This window comes from Microtus pennsylvanicus, chromosome 13, assembly GCF_037038515.1.
Source record: "Microtus pennsylvanicus isolate mMicPen1 chromosome 13, mMicPen1.hap1, whole genome shotgun sequence".
Taxonomy (NCBI): domain Eukaryota; kingdom Metazoa; phylum Chordata; class Mammalia; order Rodentia; family Cricetidae; genus Microtus; species Microtus pennsylvanicus.
Genome location: NC_134591.1, coordinates 77,594,168 through 77,612,655, shown reverse-complemented (window position 1 = coordinate 77,612,655; position 18,488 = coordinate 77,594,168). Strand labels below are relative to the sequence as shown.

Here is an 18,488-nt window from a genome sequence, read left to right as displayed (position 1 = left end):
GAGGTTGGAGCCCAGGGCCCCATATGTGCTGGGTAAGATTCTGCTGCCAGGCTCCACCCAGCCTTCCTTTCAGCTCTCATCCTGCCCCCTTTGCAGCATCACGTGTCTCTTCTACTCCGACTCTCCCGGCCCCTTCTGATCTGTAATTAACCCCTATGTCAGTGATGATTGCTTATTGCGATCCTGCCCGTGTGGGCCAGTTCCTAGCCTGTTTATTTATTTATTATGACTTGACTTTTGTGTGTGTGTGCGTGTGTTTGCACTCACGTCTGTGTACGCACATGATTGTGCTGCTACCCTCAGAGGCCAGAAGAAGGTGCTGCCAGGTGCAACCCCTGAAGCTGGCGTTACAGGCAGGTATGAGCCGACTGCTGTGGGTATCAGGAATTGAACTCTGATCCCCTTAACTACTGACCCATCTTTTCAGCCCCTAGATCCTCTCCAAATAAGTTCCTTCTCAATCAAAACAATGCTGTCTTCTTGTGATAACTTGGTCCAGGATGTGTGCATTCATCCCTTCCACGGTCTCTCGTGTGAAGGAGGCAATAGCTGAAGTAGCAGGCACACGACAACTCTGTCCCCACCGTGGGCCTCAGGTGCAGACCTGAACGGCTAGCATCAGGTGGGCTGGAGGAGGCAGGCCTGCAGTATTGGAGGCCCAAGCCCCTAGGGGCTGAGAGTACACAGGAATCAGTTAGCATCCTCCCATCGCTGCGAGTGTTACCGCCGGCCCCCCTGTTGCTGAGGCCCAGTCTGAGGGTCTTTGCCCCCTCCTTGCCTCCTGTCACTCATGCTGTCCTCTTCTGTTGGTCAGTCAGTTCCAGACGGAAAAGACTCTAGCTCCTGGGCCACTGCTCTAGCGGAAGCCTGGCCCTCCCTTCCATCTTCCGGCCTCCGCAGCCTTGCCACACAGCAGGCCAGGATCCCGCTCTCATGTGACTCAGGCCTGCTCCACTGGGGTCGTCCAGGGGCTTCCCTCATCCCACAGGACCTAACTCCGCTCCAACCTCGTCTTTGCCATCTCCTTGTTTCTCGTGGTCCAGCCCCAGCAGGCCCCGTCTCTTCTGCCTCAGAGCTGTACACTTGAGGGTCTCAGGGGAGCCTTCCACGATCCTCTATCATAGCGAACAGTTTTATTTCCTCGTTCTTCTCTCCCACTTCTTCACTTTCCCACGTGCCCTGGCTTAGTGGACTCTAGCAGTGGATCATGGGTGGTGTTTTTGTTTCTGTCTAGTGGTCAGATACCCAACCAGTTAACTAAGCAGTGCACACTCGGAGGAGGATGTCACAGCCATCCTGGTCTGTTCTCTGCCGTCCTGGCCAGGTTACCCCCCTCCGCTGTTGGTCAGTGCCCAGGGAGGGAGGGCGGCAAGGAGACCAGCCAAGATACACAGATGTTTTCTGCCTAGCCCTGAGACTAGAACAGCCCAGTGGGATGATCCCTTTTCTGAGAGTGGTTCTTGAAGGAGGGACGTTTCCCCAGCTGTCCCCTTTGCTGTCTCAAGTTGAGGTTGCAGCGGCACACCTTGTCGTAGGTTCTTCAGATGAAGGAATGAGGTGTGAGGACGAGTGACGGGGGACTGTAGTGTCTCACCACCATGAGGGCCCTGCTGACAGCCCCCTTGTCACTCAGGCCGAGCCAGCTTCTACGAGGAGTACGGCGTCATCCGTGACACGTTGCAGAACCATCTGACGGAGATCCTCACGCTGGTGGCCATGGAGCTGCCCCACGACATCAGCAGCTCGGCTGCCGTGCTGCAGCACAAGCTCCAGGCCTTCCAGGCCCTGCGGGGGCTGCAGAAGAACAGCGCCATCCTGGGCCAGTACCAGGCCTACAGTGGGCAGGTGCGCCAGGAGCTGCAGAAGCCAGACAGCTACCAGAGCCTGACACCAACCTTTGCAGGTAGGCATTAGAGCCTTCAGCAGTGGGGCCATCAACCGCGAGGCCACCACCAGCTGTGGGTCCACCGACAGCAGGGAGCAGCTGTCCCACCCCGTGCCCTTTGAAGCGTGGTAGCTCGGACTAACCAAGAATCTTTTCAAGAGTACTCAGTGTGTGGTGATTTCCACCCCCAGGCCTTCTCCATTTTAAAGCTTCAGGTCACCCACATCAGCCCCCATTCAGTTCCAGAAAGGTCTCCTGAGGGCTCAGATAGGTGCCACCTTCATGGGCTGTGTATATGGCTTCGATAATATGGCAAACCTTTATCCAGCTACAGCCAGGGAATGTCCGTGTAGACAGACACCACATTGGCCAGCAGATACCTGCTAGAGCCACCTGGAAAGTTCCAGAAGCTTTTGGGGAGAGCGGCTGGCTCCTGGTAGGAAGATACTATGGCCATGAGACAGCCCCTGTATATAGGCTGTTTGATGTTCCAGGCTGTGGGTGTGCCTCTTCTCACTCAGCACTCACACACCCTGGAGGCAGGCACAGTGTTGTCCTCAGTGAGGATACAAGAGGGGAGGCAAAAAGGCAAAGCCTCGGTCAGGCTTGAATTCGTGTGTAGTATGTCAGCGCCCAGCATCTGTGACTGTGGCACGCACACACATGCATGCACACGCACGCACACACACACACATGCACACGCACACACACACGCACACACACATGCACTCCCACTCTACAAACTCCTTTTTACCCTCCCCCGCCCACCTAGCTTCCCCTCACGCATGACTTTGTTTGGCATTCTGGGGGCCTCATGCAAAGGGAACTGCCCTTCCCCATCAAGATCCAACCTGCCTCTCACCTCTTCTGTCCCACCAGAGAGCCTTCCATGGCAGTCTCCAAGCCTAGTTAGACCAGGTCTCTCAGAGGGACCTCAGAGAGCTGGTGTTATGGCCATAGAATTAACCCCACTGGCTGTTTCCATCCCTGCCTGGGAAGAAGAAATAGCAGAAGGCTGAAGGCACAGCAAGACAGGCTGGGTAGGGGCCCGGGAAGCAGGGTGGGCGGCTTTGCGAGCTCCAGGCTGTGGTAGCACTGTCTGCTCTCTCCCCACCCCAGGTGTCCTCGTCTACATTGACAACCTGCGCTGGGAGGGTGTGCCTTTCATCCTGATGTCTGGCAAGGCCTTGGATGAGAGAGTGGGCTATGTTCGGATCTTGTTTAAGAACCGGGCGTACTGCACCCAGAGCGAGAGACACTGGGCGTCGGAGCAGAGTCGGTGCCTGCCCCAGCAGATTGTCTTCTACATTGGACATGGAGAGCTGGGCCACCCCACCATCTTGGTCAGCCAGAACCTGTTCAAGCCCCATCTACCTACCCAGAGCTGGAAGGAGGTACACGGCGAGCCTGGGCTCCGCCTTTTCGGCCGTCCTCTGTCTGATTACTATGCCTACAGACCTGTGCGGGAGCAAGATGCCTACACCACCCTCTTGTCTCACATCTTCCATGGCCGAAAGGAGTCCTTCATCACCACAGAGAATCTGCTGGCCTCCTGGGTCTTCTGGACCCCCTTACTGGACAGCCTGGCCCTCGAAGTGCCACGCCTCTACCCAGGGGGAGCAGAGAATGGCCATCTGTTGGATTTTGAGTTCAGTGGTGGCCAGCTGTCCTTCTCCCAGCAGCAGCTAGAGGTGCTGATGCCAGAGTTAGGGTCAGTCCCAAAGCCCAGTGACTTCCAGGTCCTCAGGGCCCAGTACAGACAGAGCCCGCTGGTCACTGCTTGGCCAGAGGAGCTGATCTCTAGGCTAGCCAGTGACATCGAAGCCACCGCAGTGCAGTCCGTACGGCTCTTTGGCAAGTTCCACCTGGCATTGTCAGGCGGGTCAAGCCCCATCGCCCTCTTCCAGCAGCTGGCCATGGGGCACTACAGCTTCCCCTGGGCCCACACACACCTGTGGCTGGTTGACGAGCGCTGTGTCCCGCTCTCAGACCCAGAGTCCAACTTCCAGGGCCTGCAGGCTCACCTGCTGCAGCACGTCAGGGTTCCCTACTACAACATACACCCCATGCCGGTGCACCTGCACCAGCGGCTCTGTGCTGAAGAGGACCAGGGCGCCCAGTCCTACGCCAGGGAGATCTCAGCCCTGGTGGCTAACAGCAGCTTTGACCTGGTACTGCTGGGCATGGGCACCGATGGGCACACGGCCTCCCTTTTCCCGCAGTCCCCCGCTGGCCTAGATGGCGATCAGCTGGTGGTGCTGACGGAGAGCCCGTTCAGGCCCCACCAGCGCATGAGCCTCAGCCTGCCCCTCATCAATCGTGCCAAGAAGGTAGCTGTCCTGGTCATGGGGAGGACAAAACGTGAGATCACCACGCTGGTGAGCCGTGTGGGCCATGAGCCCAAGAAATGGCCCATCTCAGGAGTGCTGCCTCTTTCCGGGCAGCTGGTTTGGTACATGGATTACGAGGCCTTTCTGGGATGACAGGATCACCCGCTCCATGTGCCCCAGCTCTCCAGAGCCTGGTGCCAGAATCAGGCCCCAGCGAAGGGAGGACAGAATTCTTCCCCGCTTCCTGGCCCCCCTGGTTCTGTGTAATTATGGTGCCTAGACACAAAAACAAGGCAGAACTCGGACCTCTGCTGTGGAGATGCCTTCAAACCCATCAGGAAAGAGACCCTCATCACTATCCACAACACAGAATAAGACAGCGATCCTTTCACTGGTTCCTGCAGGAAGAGGGGCCAGAGTTGGTGGAGAGACTCCTGGAGAATGCAGTGTTCTGAGCCAGGCAAGAAGAGTAGAACCAGTCCTGAGGCTGCACCCTCCGGCAGTCTGCCTCTTCTGGAATCCCTTCATCCCTCCGTGCATCTAGCTGACGCCTGGTCCTCCTTCAGGCAGCGTCTGCCTGGTCCTCCTTCAGGTAGCGTCTGCCTGGTCCTCCTTCAGGCAGAGTCTGCCTGGTCCTCCTTCAGGCAGCGTCTGCCTGGTCCTCTTTCAGGCAGCATCTGCCTGCTCTGTGCCTGATAGCCACTGCCCTCTGCATTCCCTGCTGTCCTCACCTCCCCCTATACACTAAGGGGGGCAGCTACAGACACTGCCATGTCAGAAAGGTTCCCCCCCCCAAAAATCTAAAGACCCGGGCTCCCTTTCCCCCCACAAGGACTGTTCTGCCATCACTGGGCCATCAGGTGTTTCTGATCTATTAGATAGGGCTCTCTGTCTGCTCCTGGGGGTGGGGATTACAGCTCACAGCTTCTTTCTGGGGCATGTATGGCCAATTCCCTACACTAGGGGGCAGGCTGCATCTAGGCCTTCTCACGCTACCTCTCTTGGGCTCCAAGCCTGGCAACTGACTCTGCCTGTGTCTCCTCCACCTCTCTTCATCCTTAACCTGGTACCACTTGGAACAGGATAGGCAGCTCCTAAATCCAGCCTCCTCCGGGGCCTCCGAATTTTTAAATTTTTTTTTTTTTAAAAGAAAGCCGACAATGTAGAGCAACCTTCTCAGGGCACATGTAGTTTTGTTTCAGCCTCCGGTTTGGTCACGTGGACAAGGGAGGGCATAGAAGGGCTACCGTGGCCCCTGCGTCACAGCCATGCTGTGTTAGTCACACAGTCTCGGTGTCTTCCAGAACTTTCCCAGAGAGGGGCTTTCGTTTGATGAGGAGCATCAGGAAATCTGTTTCTCTACTTTTGACTGATCGTACTTTTCTCCCAGGCAGAACATGGAAAAGACCCTCACTTTCACTAAAGATGCGTGCACAGTGTAGCTTGAGCTGGGGGCTCTGTATGAAAGGCACTCTTGTTAAAATTCTGCTTTCTCTGGCCTCCAGTGACCCAGACTGACAGAACACCTCTATTGCGAGAGAGCTACCCTGGGCAGAAAGTTCACACACTGAATGCCCTGGGGTCCTTTTCTGGCTTGTGCTTGCTCACTTTTCTGGCTGGCGTCACTGGTAGTTGCGGGTGAGCTTCCACCTTTGGCCATGTGGGGGAGCCCACGGGCCACCACTCACATTCCACCCAGGCGGCAAGTTTAGTGCCAAATGTCGTTCCTTTGTTTTTTTGGTCTGCCTCTCTGGCTTCTTAGCCCCAGTGCGTTCTCGTCTGTTCTTTAGGACTCAGCCCTTCGAAGGCCTTGCATGACTCGGGAGAGAGGGTGAACAGGCTTTGTGTCACCGTTCTGAATAACAGTGAGTCACTGCCCAGCCTGAGCCTAGAATGTCCTGTTCTTACCCAGAAGAATGACTCGCCTCTATCTGTGGGGAGTTTGCACAGGGGAGGCCAGTGTGGGGAAATACCAAAGATTTTCTTTCCGGAAGCAAGCGCTAATAAAATCGCGTTGGGAAGGCTGGCGGGAGACGTTGTCGGTGTCCTTTGGCGTGCACCTGTGCTGCCCTTTCCCCTTCTGCCCCTGGGTTAGGAAGGAGTGAAGCTCAGAGTCAGGACTGCTCTTTAGACCTTGTGGACCATTGTCCACGGCAAGCAGTGTCTCAGGAAGGAGTTCTCAGCCTTGGGACCTGGGATATCCTGAATTTTCTATTTTCCATTAAAAGAAATTGTTGCAAACGACTCACGTTGAGTTGATTCCAGTGTGAAGAAGACAGCCTCAGCCAGTTTCCTGCCTGTCTGGACGTGGGGATCTGAGGCTGGGAAGAGAGGTCTCTGGGGAAAGGGGAAGTATGGTGACTTGTGTGTGGGACACAGCCTTCCTTCCTTCAGGCACCCCCAGTGAAGTAAGGTCCCTGCCGCCACCGTGGGGACCTCTGACCTTGTAGGCATTCTCCCTGGGCTGGCTCAGAGCCAGTGGCTGCTGCTGCCTGCATCCCCATCCTTCCCACGGGGATAGGGGATGGGGACATGGGGGGGGGGCGGGGGGAATGAAACAGCAGAAGCAGAAGCCTGCCTCTTGCTTGGGTGGCTCTCAAGTGTCTCCTGCGGACAAGCAGATACTAAACTCCGTGCAGGTCACACCTTTTCCTGGTGACAACCCACTTTGCTGCCGGTGGGACCTCAGTGACTGATGATTTGAAATAAGTCCAGTGGCAACCAGAAACTGTTAGATTCTAGAACCCGTTCCCAGCACCCTGGGAACCTGATTTTTGTTTGTTTGTTTTCAGGGGACCCACAAGGGCATCCCATGGCAAAGTCAGGCTCCCTGAATGAGCCCTTCGTGGGAAGGACATAGGGACATATGAATGGCAGAAGGAGCCCTTGGGATGACATGCCAGTTAGCATTTCCAGCCAAACACTGATGCTTGAGATGGGCTTCTGGGTGTCGCAAGCTGGATTCTGATTTCCAGTCCTGGGCAAATGTTCCTGCTAATTGATTGCATTTAAATGGTCCCATCCTCTTAATCTTCTGCTTCTTTTTATGATTTTTTCCTTATTTTACATGCATTGGTGTTTTGCCTGCATATGTGTCTGTATGAGGGTGTCAGATCCCTTGGAACTAGTTACAGACAGTTGTGAGCTGCCATGTGGGTGTTGGGAATTGAACCTGGGTCCTCTGGAAGAGCAGACAGTGCTCTTAACCACTGAGCCATCTCTCCAGCCCATATTCCCGGCTTCTCCTCGCTCCATAAAACCCTCTTCTCACTTTGGTCCCCAAATTCTCAGTGTACTCAGAGCTCCCTGTTCTTGGACCAGTACCTTGGCCCTTTCCCCCAAGGGCTTGATCTCCCGGTTCTTGGTTGCCTACTTCCCTTCTTCCCCCATCCTGACCTAGGGCCAGGGGTGTGTGGTGGAGAAGGGAATGAAGAAGCTTCCAGAAAACCTAACTGGGGCTATTTCTTGGAATTTCACTTTCAGGAATTTTGTTTTTTGTCTCCTACAGAGTGTGTGCAGCCCCACAGAGTGTGTGCAGACACCAGAGAGTGTGTGCAGCCCCACAGAGTGTGTGCAGACACCAGAGAGTGTGAGCAGATACCAGAGAGTGTGTGCAGCCCCACAGAGTGTGTGCAGACACCAGAGAGTGTGAGCAGACACCACAGAGTGTGTGCAGCCCCACAGAGTGTGTGCAGCCCCACAGAGTGTGAGCAGACACCAGAGAGTGTGTGCAGCCCCACAGAGTGTGAGCAGACACCAGAGAGTGTGTGCAGCCCCACAGAGTGTGAGCAGACACCAGAGAGTGTGTGCAGCCCCACAGAGTGTGTGCAGCCCCACAGAGTGTGAGCAGACACCAGAGAGTGTGTGCAGCCCCCACAGAGTGTGAGCAGACACCAGAGAGTGTGTGCAGCCCCACAGAGTGTGTGCAGACACCAGAGAGTGTGTGCAGCCCCACAGAGTGTGAGCAGATACCAAAGTGTGTGCAGCCCCACAGAGTGTGAGCAGACACCAGAGAGTGTGTGCAGCCCCACAGAGTGTGTGTAGCCCCACAGAGTGTGTGCAGCCCCCACAGAGTGTGTGCAGCCCCCACAGAGTGTGTGCAGCCCCACAGAGTGTGTGCAGCCCCACAGAGTATGTGCAGACACCACAGAGTGGACATGCAGCAGATTTCCAGCTGTGTTTTTAATTTAAACATCTGGGGCTCCCGCAGGCCTCAGTCCGTTGGTAGAAAAAAACCACCTGGCAACATCCAGTGTCAGGGGACGAGCCTCAGTTGTGGAATGAAGTCACATTAGTTGGCCAAAGTGGTCAGCACCTGCCTGTCCTGGGAATGACTCTCCAGAGGAACCAAGGGCCTGAACAAACTGCTGTCCCAGGTGTCACAGATTGCATGGGTCATGAGGCTGTCTGCTGGCCAAACTGGAGGAAACAGGCCCCTCCACTCTCTGCTCTCCCGCCCTCCAGCTCCCAACGCTCCTGAGGCAGGCAGTTCTGCACCAGAGCCTCAGTCCCCAAGGTTGCGCCATTGCCCAGGGACCTTGGCACTTGAAGACATGTTCAAGGCTTGGTTTGGCAGCATATCCATGAGGGAAAGGATTGCATTCAGGAGTTAGTCAGAACCCAACCCGAGCCGGCAGTTAGTCAGGGTGGGTCTGCACTGCCCTGTCTGGGCCCAGTTTAATTGCAGCGGCCAGGGATGCACAGCTGCAGATGAGAGTCATCTGTTCCGGACTCAGCCCTGGCTGCACCTTACCTTGAGCCCTTCAGAACCGGGCTAACTTAGCTGCACCGCCGTTCAGTTGGTGGCACACGTATCTTTTGTTTTCCTCATGCCGCATCCCATGTGGGCTCTCTAGACACACAGCTGCCTTGCTTCCGGCCCTTCCCACCACACAGCAGAGCTGGCCCTCCTGGTATCTAAAGATTCCTTGCAACGATGCGGCCTCTTGGAAGGGGAGCAGGAATCAATGTGTTCCTGGAAGATGTAAGGGGCAGATGTCTTCCAGGAATACCAAATCCTGCCTTCTGCAGGCTGTTCACGCCGACTGCAGGCTCCTCACACTTAGAGATGGGTGTGAGGAACCCCGAGAATTCTTCAGCTCCTAGCTGAGCAAGATGTCAGTTCACCACTGCTGTCACCAACAAGACATCCTGGCAAGTGATCTGCGTATGCTTCACTGTGATCTAACAAGCCATGGGGGTGGGGATGGCTCAGATGTTCTGTCCCTCCAGCCAACCAACATTGTGGGTATATTTATTTGCATCCCAGGCAATGGCCATGTCTGTGTGTGACCATGGACAGGACCCCAAATTAATGACACTCTATTCGTTCTTTGACCTCTAAGGGTGAGCTTGTTCAAGCCCTGTGTTGTTTCATTGCCTGGGGTTTTAAGGGAAGTCTATATATCTTTTTGTCCCTTTCTGCTGAGTGCCAAAGATCTATATTTGTTAAACACCATTGAGTCCATATGAACAGCTGGGAGTTGCCATTGAGAGTGCAGGTGTACATAGACACCGTGTGCGTGTGTGTGTGTGTGTGTGTGTGCGTGTGTGTGCGTGTGTGTGCGTGCGTGTGTGTGTGCGTGTGTGTGTGTGTGCGTGTGTGCGTGCGTGTGTGTGTGTGTATGTGTGGTCTTTGGCTGAGCATCACAGAGGCCTCCACAGGCTGATTATGGTGCATTATGGGACTGTAGCTCAACTGCTAGAGCACTTGCCCACCGTGCAAAAGCCCCGGGTTCCATGCCCAGTGCCACATAAGCTGGGAATGGTGGAACACATCTGTAATCCTAACACTTAGAAGGTGGAGGCAGGAGGACCAAGAACTCAAGGCTATCCTTGGCTACATGACAAGGTCAAACCAGCCTGGGATAGGTGAGATCCTGTTGCCTTGTGAGTGCAGAAGGTAAGGGCTGGGTTAGGCAGGAGTGAGAACCCCCAAGCTGTTCCCCTGTCCTGGGAGTCCGGCACCGTCCACTTGGGAGAGCCGGGTAAGGGGACTCCAGTAATCACCACGGCTTCTGCTGCCCACCCTTGCCTGAGTGAGGAGCCTGAGTCCCCAGGGACAGTTAGACTTCTGAGTCACTGTGATAAGCCCCAATGGAGTAAGGGTTTATTTTGGCTCATAGATCATTTTAGCCCAAGGTCACTTGACGGTGTTGTTTGTGGGCCAGAACTGAGACAGAACGTCAGGGCAGGAGCATGGTGACCCAGAAGTGGGATTAAATAGGCAGGGAAGGGGCAAGAGACAAAACACGGCCTTCAAAAGCACACTCTGGGGAACCTGCTTTCTCCAGTGAAGACTGACCTCCTCCTCCCACCTCGGAGAATGCTCTCTTATTATAAAGTCACCAAGAGATTAATGCATCATGATGTGAGAGCCTTCAGGACACAGTTCCTCAAAGGCCACCAGCTGGCAACCCAGCCCCCAGTGCCCGAGTCTGCAGACAGACTCCACACACAGCTCACGCTGAGGGCCCGGGCCAGGGCTTGTGACTCGGGTATATCCTCACTCTCTGTCCTATAGAGAGGAACTTGGGGGTCTCAGTCTTTGTCAGGTAGAAATGGCAGAGGGAATGTCCAGGAGCAAGAATGTGGGGTTCCCCCACCCCCGGGGGAAACTGCCTCCATCTTATGGAGACTGGCACCTGCCCCAGAGAACAGGAGACATCAGAACAAACGCCTTTTTAAACAGCTGAGACCCTTTATGTCTTTCTCTGTATCAAATGTCACATTGTTTTGTTTTTTAACAATAAACTTGTTTATATGCCAAATTTCAAGTTTCTTCCTTTGGGGCATGGAGTGAAGAGGGTGTGAGCCGGGCTCATGTGACAGGGGAGGGGACATGGGGCAAAGATATTGCTGGTTAGTGCTTGCTAACCAGACGCAGGCTAGAGTTCCCTGGGAAGAGAGAGACGATGTTGTGGTTCCCTGGGGCACCTCCATGCTCACGGACACATATGCACACACACATGCAGGTGTGCACACACAGACACACACAACACATACACACATTCATATACAGAAATGATTTTTTTTCTGAGACAGTGCTTTTCTGTACATCCCTGACTGTCTTGGAACTGCTCTTGTGGACCAGGCTGGCCTCGAACTCAGAGATCCACCTGCCTCTGCCTCCCGAGTGCTGGGATTAAAGGCGTGCGCCACCACTGCCTGGCCATAAACAACTTTTTAAAAAATATATTCTTTTGGAATGCAAAAAAATGCTACCCAGAACACAATTGACTTTGCATATCCACCATGCAAAACCACTATGACAGAACTGAAACTAAGAAAAAAATGTTCCTCTCTCATGCCTCCTGTGACCTTTGGCCTACATTCCACCCTTTCTTATCACCTAATAGTCTCTTGATCCCCCTTTTTAAACTGTAGGCCTTATGGAGCGACTCCTTTTACACATGCGCATGAATGCATTGCCCGCTGTGATTGGAATGTGACAGCGAACATGTTTTGGGGTTGGATCACCTTGTGTAGTGTTATACTTTCCAGCTCTACCCATTTTCCTGAACACAGCTCACAATTTCATTTGTAAACTGCTTGAGTAGCGTTCTGTATATAAATACACCCCATTTGCATCATCCATCCATCTGTTGATGGACATCTGTTCTGGTTCCATGTCCTTGCTCTGTGACTAGTTCAGCAATAAACACGAACGCGCAAACATTTTTGCGATGGAGCGTGGAGATTGTTGTCCAATGCCCAGAGTGTGATGGGTGGGCCATAGGTCAGTTCTGCAGTTTTGGAGGAACCTGTAGTGGGAGGCAGCAGACAGGGTAAGATGGTTTTGAAAATTTTCCTGCCTCTGAAAATGGTCTGTCAGTTGCTCTAGGCCTTAGCCAAAGTTGGCTGCTCCAATGTTGCAAATGTGACGTTGGGTGATTGCCCAGGTATCCAGTTGTCTCTGTCATTTGTTGCACATTTTGGAAGTTGCTTGATTGCACTTTCTGCTTATTAAAGTAATATCATTTCCCTTCTAGGGTCTTCATTGGGGTTGAAGACTAGACAGTTGTAGTTACTTTTCTCTCATGACTTGGCCGAGTTATTTATATACAAGACTTAAACTCATTAGGATAATTATTGAAACACTTATCATATGTTTCTTGCTTGCTATTGTTTATGCTGGTTGTAATTCTCGTTTTTATACCTGATATTTGTTCTTATTGTATATAACTTTGTATTAGGCTTAGAACCTTCTTATTTAAACAAAAGGGGGAGGTGTTGTAGGAATTCCTATCACCAGTAGCCTTTAAGTTACCTGCCCACTTGGGTGTGGTCTCTTATACTATTTATGCCAATGTAAAGTGCTCGTCCGGCCTCTCTTCCGGCTGCAGGATTCAGTTGCTGTTCCCCATTCTAGCAGAGGATTGTGATCTGCTATAACCCTCTATTATACCCAATTCTGAGCTAGTGTGGGATTTCTTTTAGGCGTCCTTCTTCAGGCACCTCCAAGCTGATTTCCACACTGGCTGCATTGATTTGCACCCCAGCAGTGAATAAAGGTTCCCTTTCCTCCCACCCTTCCCAGCATTTGTTGTCAGACTTCTTTTATAAATGATATTTTTATTAATTCTTTGTGAACTCCACACATGTATTTTGATGGAATCCACCCCTAACTTCCCCCTGATTCCACATCTACCTCTCCACCTCTCCCAACTTTGTATCTTTTGAAAAATTATTTTTAAATTTGTTTGTAGTAGTTGCCTGCCTGTATTTCTGTGTACCCATGTGTGTAATACCCAAGAATGCCAGAAGAGGGCATCTCATCTTCTGGGTCTGGCATTACAAACCATTATGAGCGACTGTGTGGGTACTGAGAGTTGAACCCGTCCTCTGGAAGAGCAGCCAGTGTTTTTCACTGCTGAGCCATCTCTCCAGCCCTTGTATCCTTTTTTTTTTTTAAATAACTCACTGAGTCCAATTTGTGCTCCTAAATACTCATGGGTGGGGTCATCCACTAGGCCATGGTCAACCTACTAGTGGCCACACCCTTAAAGAAAACTGGCTCTCCGTTCCCCAGAAGCCAACAGTGGGAGTGTGTACTGGCCAGTTTTAAGTCAACAAACCAGAGTCATCAGAGAGGAATGAGCATCTATTGAGAAAATACCTCCATGAGATTGGGTTGTAGGCAAGCCTGGAGGGCATTTTCTCCATTAGAGATTGCCCTGGGAAGGCCCAGCCCAGGTGAGTGGGATCCACCTTAGAATGGTGGTCCTGGGTTCTATAAGACAGTGGTCGAGCAGTCACCAGGAGCAAGCCAGTAAGCAGCACCCCTCTGTGGCCTCTGCATCAGCTCCTGCCTTCAGGTTCCTGCCCTGCTTGAGTTCCTGTCCTGACTTCCTCCAATGATAAACTGTGATATGGAAGTGTGTGCCAAATGAACCCTTTCTCGTCCCCAGTCTGCTTTTGGTGATGGTGTTGCATCACACAGAAGTAGCAATCCTAACTAAGACAATGTTGTGGGCTTTCTTGGCGACAGCCATGTTGAGTGGGATGAGGTGGTCTTGGAGTAATTTTAATTTGCATTTCTCCAGTGACTGGGGATGGTGAGCCCTTTAAAGTAGTTCTTGTTTCTGTGTGTGTTTCTTCTGTTTACAATCTGCTCATTCATTAGCTCATCTGTTGTTCCGCTGTTTTATTTCCTTGATGTTTCCTCTCTGCAGTCCTTGATAAACTCTGGATAGGAGCCTCACCCGAGGTCCAGCTGACCGAGGGTTTTTTCCATGCAGTGGGCTGTGTGACTGCTCGGCTGGCCATTGCCTTTGCTGTGCAGGAACTTGTTTTCACATTGTCCTGTGTGTTGATGCTTAAGGCTGGTTCCTGGCTGTTCCTGTTCTATTCAGGCAGTTCTTGCCTACCCCAGTGCCTTGAGGAATAGTCCTTATGTTTTCTTCCAGAATGTCTAGCATTTCAAGTTTTAAATTAAGGTCTTTAATCACCTCACGTTCATCTTTACACAGAGTAAAAGACATGAATATGATTTCATTTTTCTGTGGGTGGAAACCCAGCTTTACCGGCATTTCCTCTTGATTAGCGCGTCTCCTTCCCCACCACCCCACGTTTGACCTCCTTTATCCAAAATTAGGTTCCCATAGCTTTGTGGCTTGATTTTAACATCTTCTGTTCTATTCTATTGGTCTAAATGCCTGTTTCATGCCAAATCAAATTGTGTTTGTCACTGTAGCTCTGTAGTATAATTTGAGATCAAGTATTGTGATATAACCAGCTATGTTCCTGCCGCTAAGGATTGCTTTGGCTCTTTGTGATTTTTTTGTGGTTCTACATGAATTCTTAGGCTTTTTTTTTTCTAGATGTGTGGAGAATGTTGTCAGAGCCAGGCATGGAGGCACACCTCTTTAATCCCAGCACTTGGGAGGCAGAGGCAGGTGGATCTCTGAGTTCGAGGCCAGCCCGGTCTACAGAGCACAGAGCGAGTTCCCGCACAGCCAGGGTTACACAGAGAAACTATGTCTCGGAAAAAGAAACGTTGTCAGAATTGTAATGAGTACTGCATTGAATGTCTGCTGCGGTCTCTGCAGCCTCCATGGCTAGCAGAGTGATAGTCTGTGGGATGGGCAAGAAAGCAGTTTGGTTCAACATGACCAAATAACCAATTTGGGTTCAGACTTCAGAAATCTGACCCCTAGTGGTTTATTTTAGGCGTATTTAAGCACAGCACAATTTGGTGAAAACTTTTCTGGTGCTAATTAACTTAGTCTCACGTGTACACATAAATCTCTGACGAACAAAGTAGGCTAAATAAAGACCAGACATGACTACATCGAAACTGTTTGTGAAGTACGTGGGACACCGGCCATAAAGATAGGTTCTATAGATTGACTGGGGGAGAAAAACCAAGCTCACCATAAGGATCTGGGAGGTTTCAGTGTGGTCTTGGCCACACAGAGAGAGCAAAGGTCACCAAGCTATTTAAACCACATCCACTCCCAGCCTTCTGGGTGGATAACAGAGTATGCATCCATTACTTGGAAGGAACAACCCTGCCACAAGTAACATTCCCGGTTCGCCTGGTGCTTAACTGTGAGCACGGGACTTCTGTACCCGCTATAACGATCTAGGTTAATTTTGGGAGTAGAGCCATTTTCATTACATTAACACTGCCAATCCAGAACCGTAGGTAGTGTTTCCATTATCCAGTTTCTACTTCGTTGGTTTCTTTTCTCACTTTTCCTTTTTTGTTTTGTTTTGAGATAGGATCTCTTTATGAAGTCCTAGAGATCTGTCTACTTCTGCCTCCAGAGTGCTGGAATTAAAGGCTTTGGTTTCCTTTCCAATATGTTGAAGTTTTCAGTGTGTGTTTGTGTGTGTGTGTGTGTGTGTGTGTGTGTGTAAAGGAACACAAAGTGTGAAGACAACTCATGGAAACCTGGTTCTCTCCTTCCACCATATGAGTCCCAAGAATTGAACTCAAACCATTAGGCAAATACCCACCAAGTCATCCAGCCCCGTCTGATGTTTTCCTTAGTCTCTAAGGCCGAATGCTTAAATGCCTTCTGGTACCTCAAAAATTCCACGGCTGCCACAGCCACTCTGCTCTGACCCACTTTTGACTTCTTATAGCTGTTGTGTCTTCATGTGCTGCGGTAGAGGAGCTTCACAAAACCCTAAGATGCCCGGGGGGGGGCAGGCTATGGGTGTCTTAGGTGTAAGTGACAGAGCAAGCTGGTCAGTGCAGGTGTGAGACGTAGGAGCTCCTGGACAGAGGCAGACGGTGCCCCTTCACACAGCCCCACTGTGGGGAGTGTCCAAGAAAGAATGTTCCAGGGACAGACAAACGGGCTTTCCCCTCAATCATCTCTTGCTCTTCCCTCAGCTCCCCCTCCCCCCTTGCCCATCTGCAGTCTCCAGGTGTCCTATCTCTCTTCTCTTCTCACCCCAAATGTCACTCAGTGGCTTCCTATAAGGATGTGTCCCCAGGTACCAGTCAGCTCCCTCAGGGTACCTGGGTCTTCTGCCCCTGCCCCAGGAGTTAGTGTTAGTGTTCAGGCATCTGCACTGGCCTGCCCTTGGGGTCCTGACAGGATATGTCCTCAGCTGCAGTCACTAAGCACATCCCCTCTGCACGTTTATTATGTTCCCTTTTAAAAGGTAGGCCTTGCCCCCCCTCTCTCTCCCCCTCTCCCTCCCTCCCTCCTCTTCCTCCTCCTTCTCCTCCACTTCTTCTGTTCCTGTCACCAGAGGCTGATCTCCCCCCTCCCCTCCCCTCCCTTCCTTCACCTCCCCTCCCCTTACCTCCCAGCCTTTTTTCCCATTCCCTTTCCTCCAATAAAACCCCCTCCATGTGAGTTCCATCATATGGTATACATGTTTCTCTCTTGTGCCATTTTTTAAAATTACAGTTTTAGTGAGTATATAAGAGAACAGAAGAACACACCCTCTGGCTCTCCCCAAATCTGAGTCCATGCCCTATAGTGTCCTGAGTGCCAGGCGCTGAGATTGCCTCATTCATCCCTTTGACTTATTGATCTGCCTTGAGTGAAGATGAAGGAAGAGAAAGGATAGCACTAGGGACAGGAAGAGAAGCCTTGTGTCAGGGAGTATAGTGGCCATGGCTTTGACTTCCCAGCCCCCTTTCTCTCCCCTGATTTCAACTCTGAGCCCTTCTCAATAGGGTGGAAGCCCTAGGCCAGTTATATTTGGATCTTCTCCCCTGACCACAGATACCCAGGGAGAGGGGGTAGCAGCAGGCTGCTTAGCCTCCATGGGTGTCCTGCCCTGCCCTGCCCTGCCCAGTAACTTTCCCTCCATCCTGTCTCAACTGGATCTGAGGGAAGCTGATCCCACAAACAGTCCTTGGCCCTAAACAAGGTTTGAGCCATCGGTGGGCATCCGTCCCGTGCAAGTCTGCTCCCTGCAGGTCCTTTCCTTTATTTCAGAAAGGAGAATAAGAGGCCCCGGCACTCCCGCCCACCAGACTCCCACCCACCAGGGCATTCCTATGAGGCCTGTGCCAAAGGCTGGGGCCAGGACTGAGCACTGTCCCCTGGCATTTTCTACCCGGAGTTGGGAGGGAAAGCGCATTTCTCTTTTTGACTAAGGGCTGGTCCCATGTTTCAAGCCTGAAGAGCAGGCAGGCAGTCTCTTTTCTTCCCCATTGATTGCTGGGCCCAGAGAAGGAAGCCCAGCAGACAGGGGGCCTGAGGTCTCCAGCCAGCCTTTGGTGCCCAAGGCTCTGCCCACGCCTTCCCTTGCCTGTAAACCAATCCGTCCGGCTTCTTTCCCAGCTTAAACTGCTTTGAACTGGATTTTTTCACTCCTAAGGAAAGAACCCCTGGACAATAGAGCAGACAGACACAGAACAGAACAGATCCCCAGCCCAGAGCAACACCACCAAGACACAGGAGAATGTTCGGGACTTAGGGTTCTTCATATCCATATTACATTGAGTTTATGTATTTATTTATTTTATTTTTGCAGGGTTAGGGGTTAACCCCAGGGCTGTGTGCATAGAGAAAAACAGATTTGTTTTTATTGTTTGCTTTTCAGACAGGGTCTCACACAGCTCAGGCTGGCCTTGAACTCACCATTTTCAGAGTACACATCATAGACACAGGCAACCACTCTTGTTTATGCAGCGTTGTGGATTAAACCCAAGGCTTCAAGCCTGTTGGGCAAGCATTCTGCCAACTGAGCTGTATCTCTAGACACGGAAAAACAGGATTCTAGTTTCTGTCTTAGAAGTCCAATGATAGCCGGGCGGTGGTGGCGCACGCCTTTAATCCCAGCACTCGGGAGGCAGAGGCAGGCGGATCTCTGTGAGTTCGAGGCCAGCCTGGTCTACAAGAGCTAGTTCCAGGACAGGAACCAAAAAGCTACGGAGAAACCCTGTCTCGAAAATAAAAAAAAAAGTCCAATGATATGGGGATCCCAAAGCAGAGCGCTGGCCACAGAAGGAAGAGGGGAAAGAAAGGTTGTGTTCTGAAGACCCCTGAGGTCCCGAACTGCTAGACAGGGTGGTTCCAGGTGGGCAGCTTGGGCTACGGAGGCTGAGAGAGGACAGACCCATACAGCCTTGAAGGCTGTTCAGTCCTCTCTGACCGGGTCTCACCCATAGGCTTGGAGACATGAATGTACAAGGGATGGGGGACCGTCTCCCAGACAAAAACCGTATCCAGAGTAGTTAGAAATGACTTTGCCCTAAAACAGTGCTAGAGCGGCAAATGAAATTCAAATAGGCCTGGCAAGAAGGCTCACCATCGCCGTCGGTCAAACCTGACAGCGTTGTGTTCTCTCTCTGGAAC

The 18,488-nt window shown here is 51.9% G+C and overlaps 1 protein-coding gene across 4 annotated transcripts in view; it reads left to right on the top strand.

The window, feature by feature from the left end:
* H6pd (hexose-6-phosphate dehydrogenase/glucose 1-dehydrogenase) overlaps positions 1–6,459 on the top strand; it is a 29,723-nt gene extending 23,264 nt beyond the window's left edge. For 3 of the 4 annotated variants that reach the window (XM_075946285.1, XM_075946286.1, XM_075946283.1), the window contains 2 exons: positions 1,634–1,903; positions 3,005–6,459. In XM_075946285.1, coding sequence (XP_075802400.1) covers positions 1,634–1,903; positions 3,005–4,368 — 1,634 coding nt within the window. In that variant the 3' untranslated portion in view covers positions 4,369–6,459. The remainder of the gene's footprint in view (positions 1–1,633; positions 1,904–3,004) is intronic. The other variant, XR_012907506.1, reaches the window with a different exon arrangement.
* Positions 6,460–18,488: the final 12,029 nt, after the last annotated feature.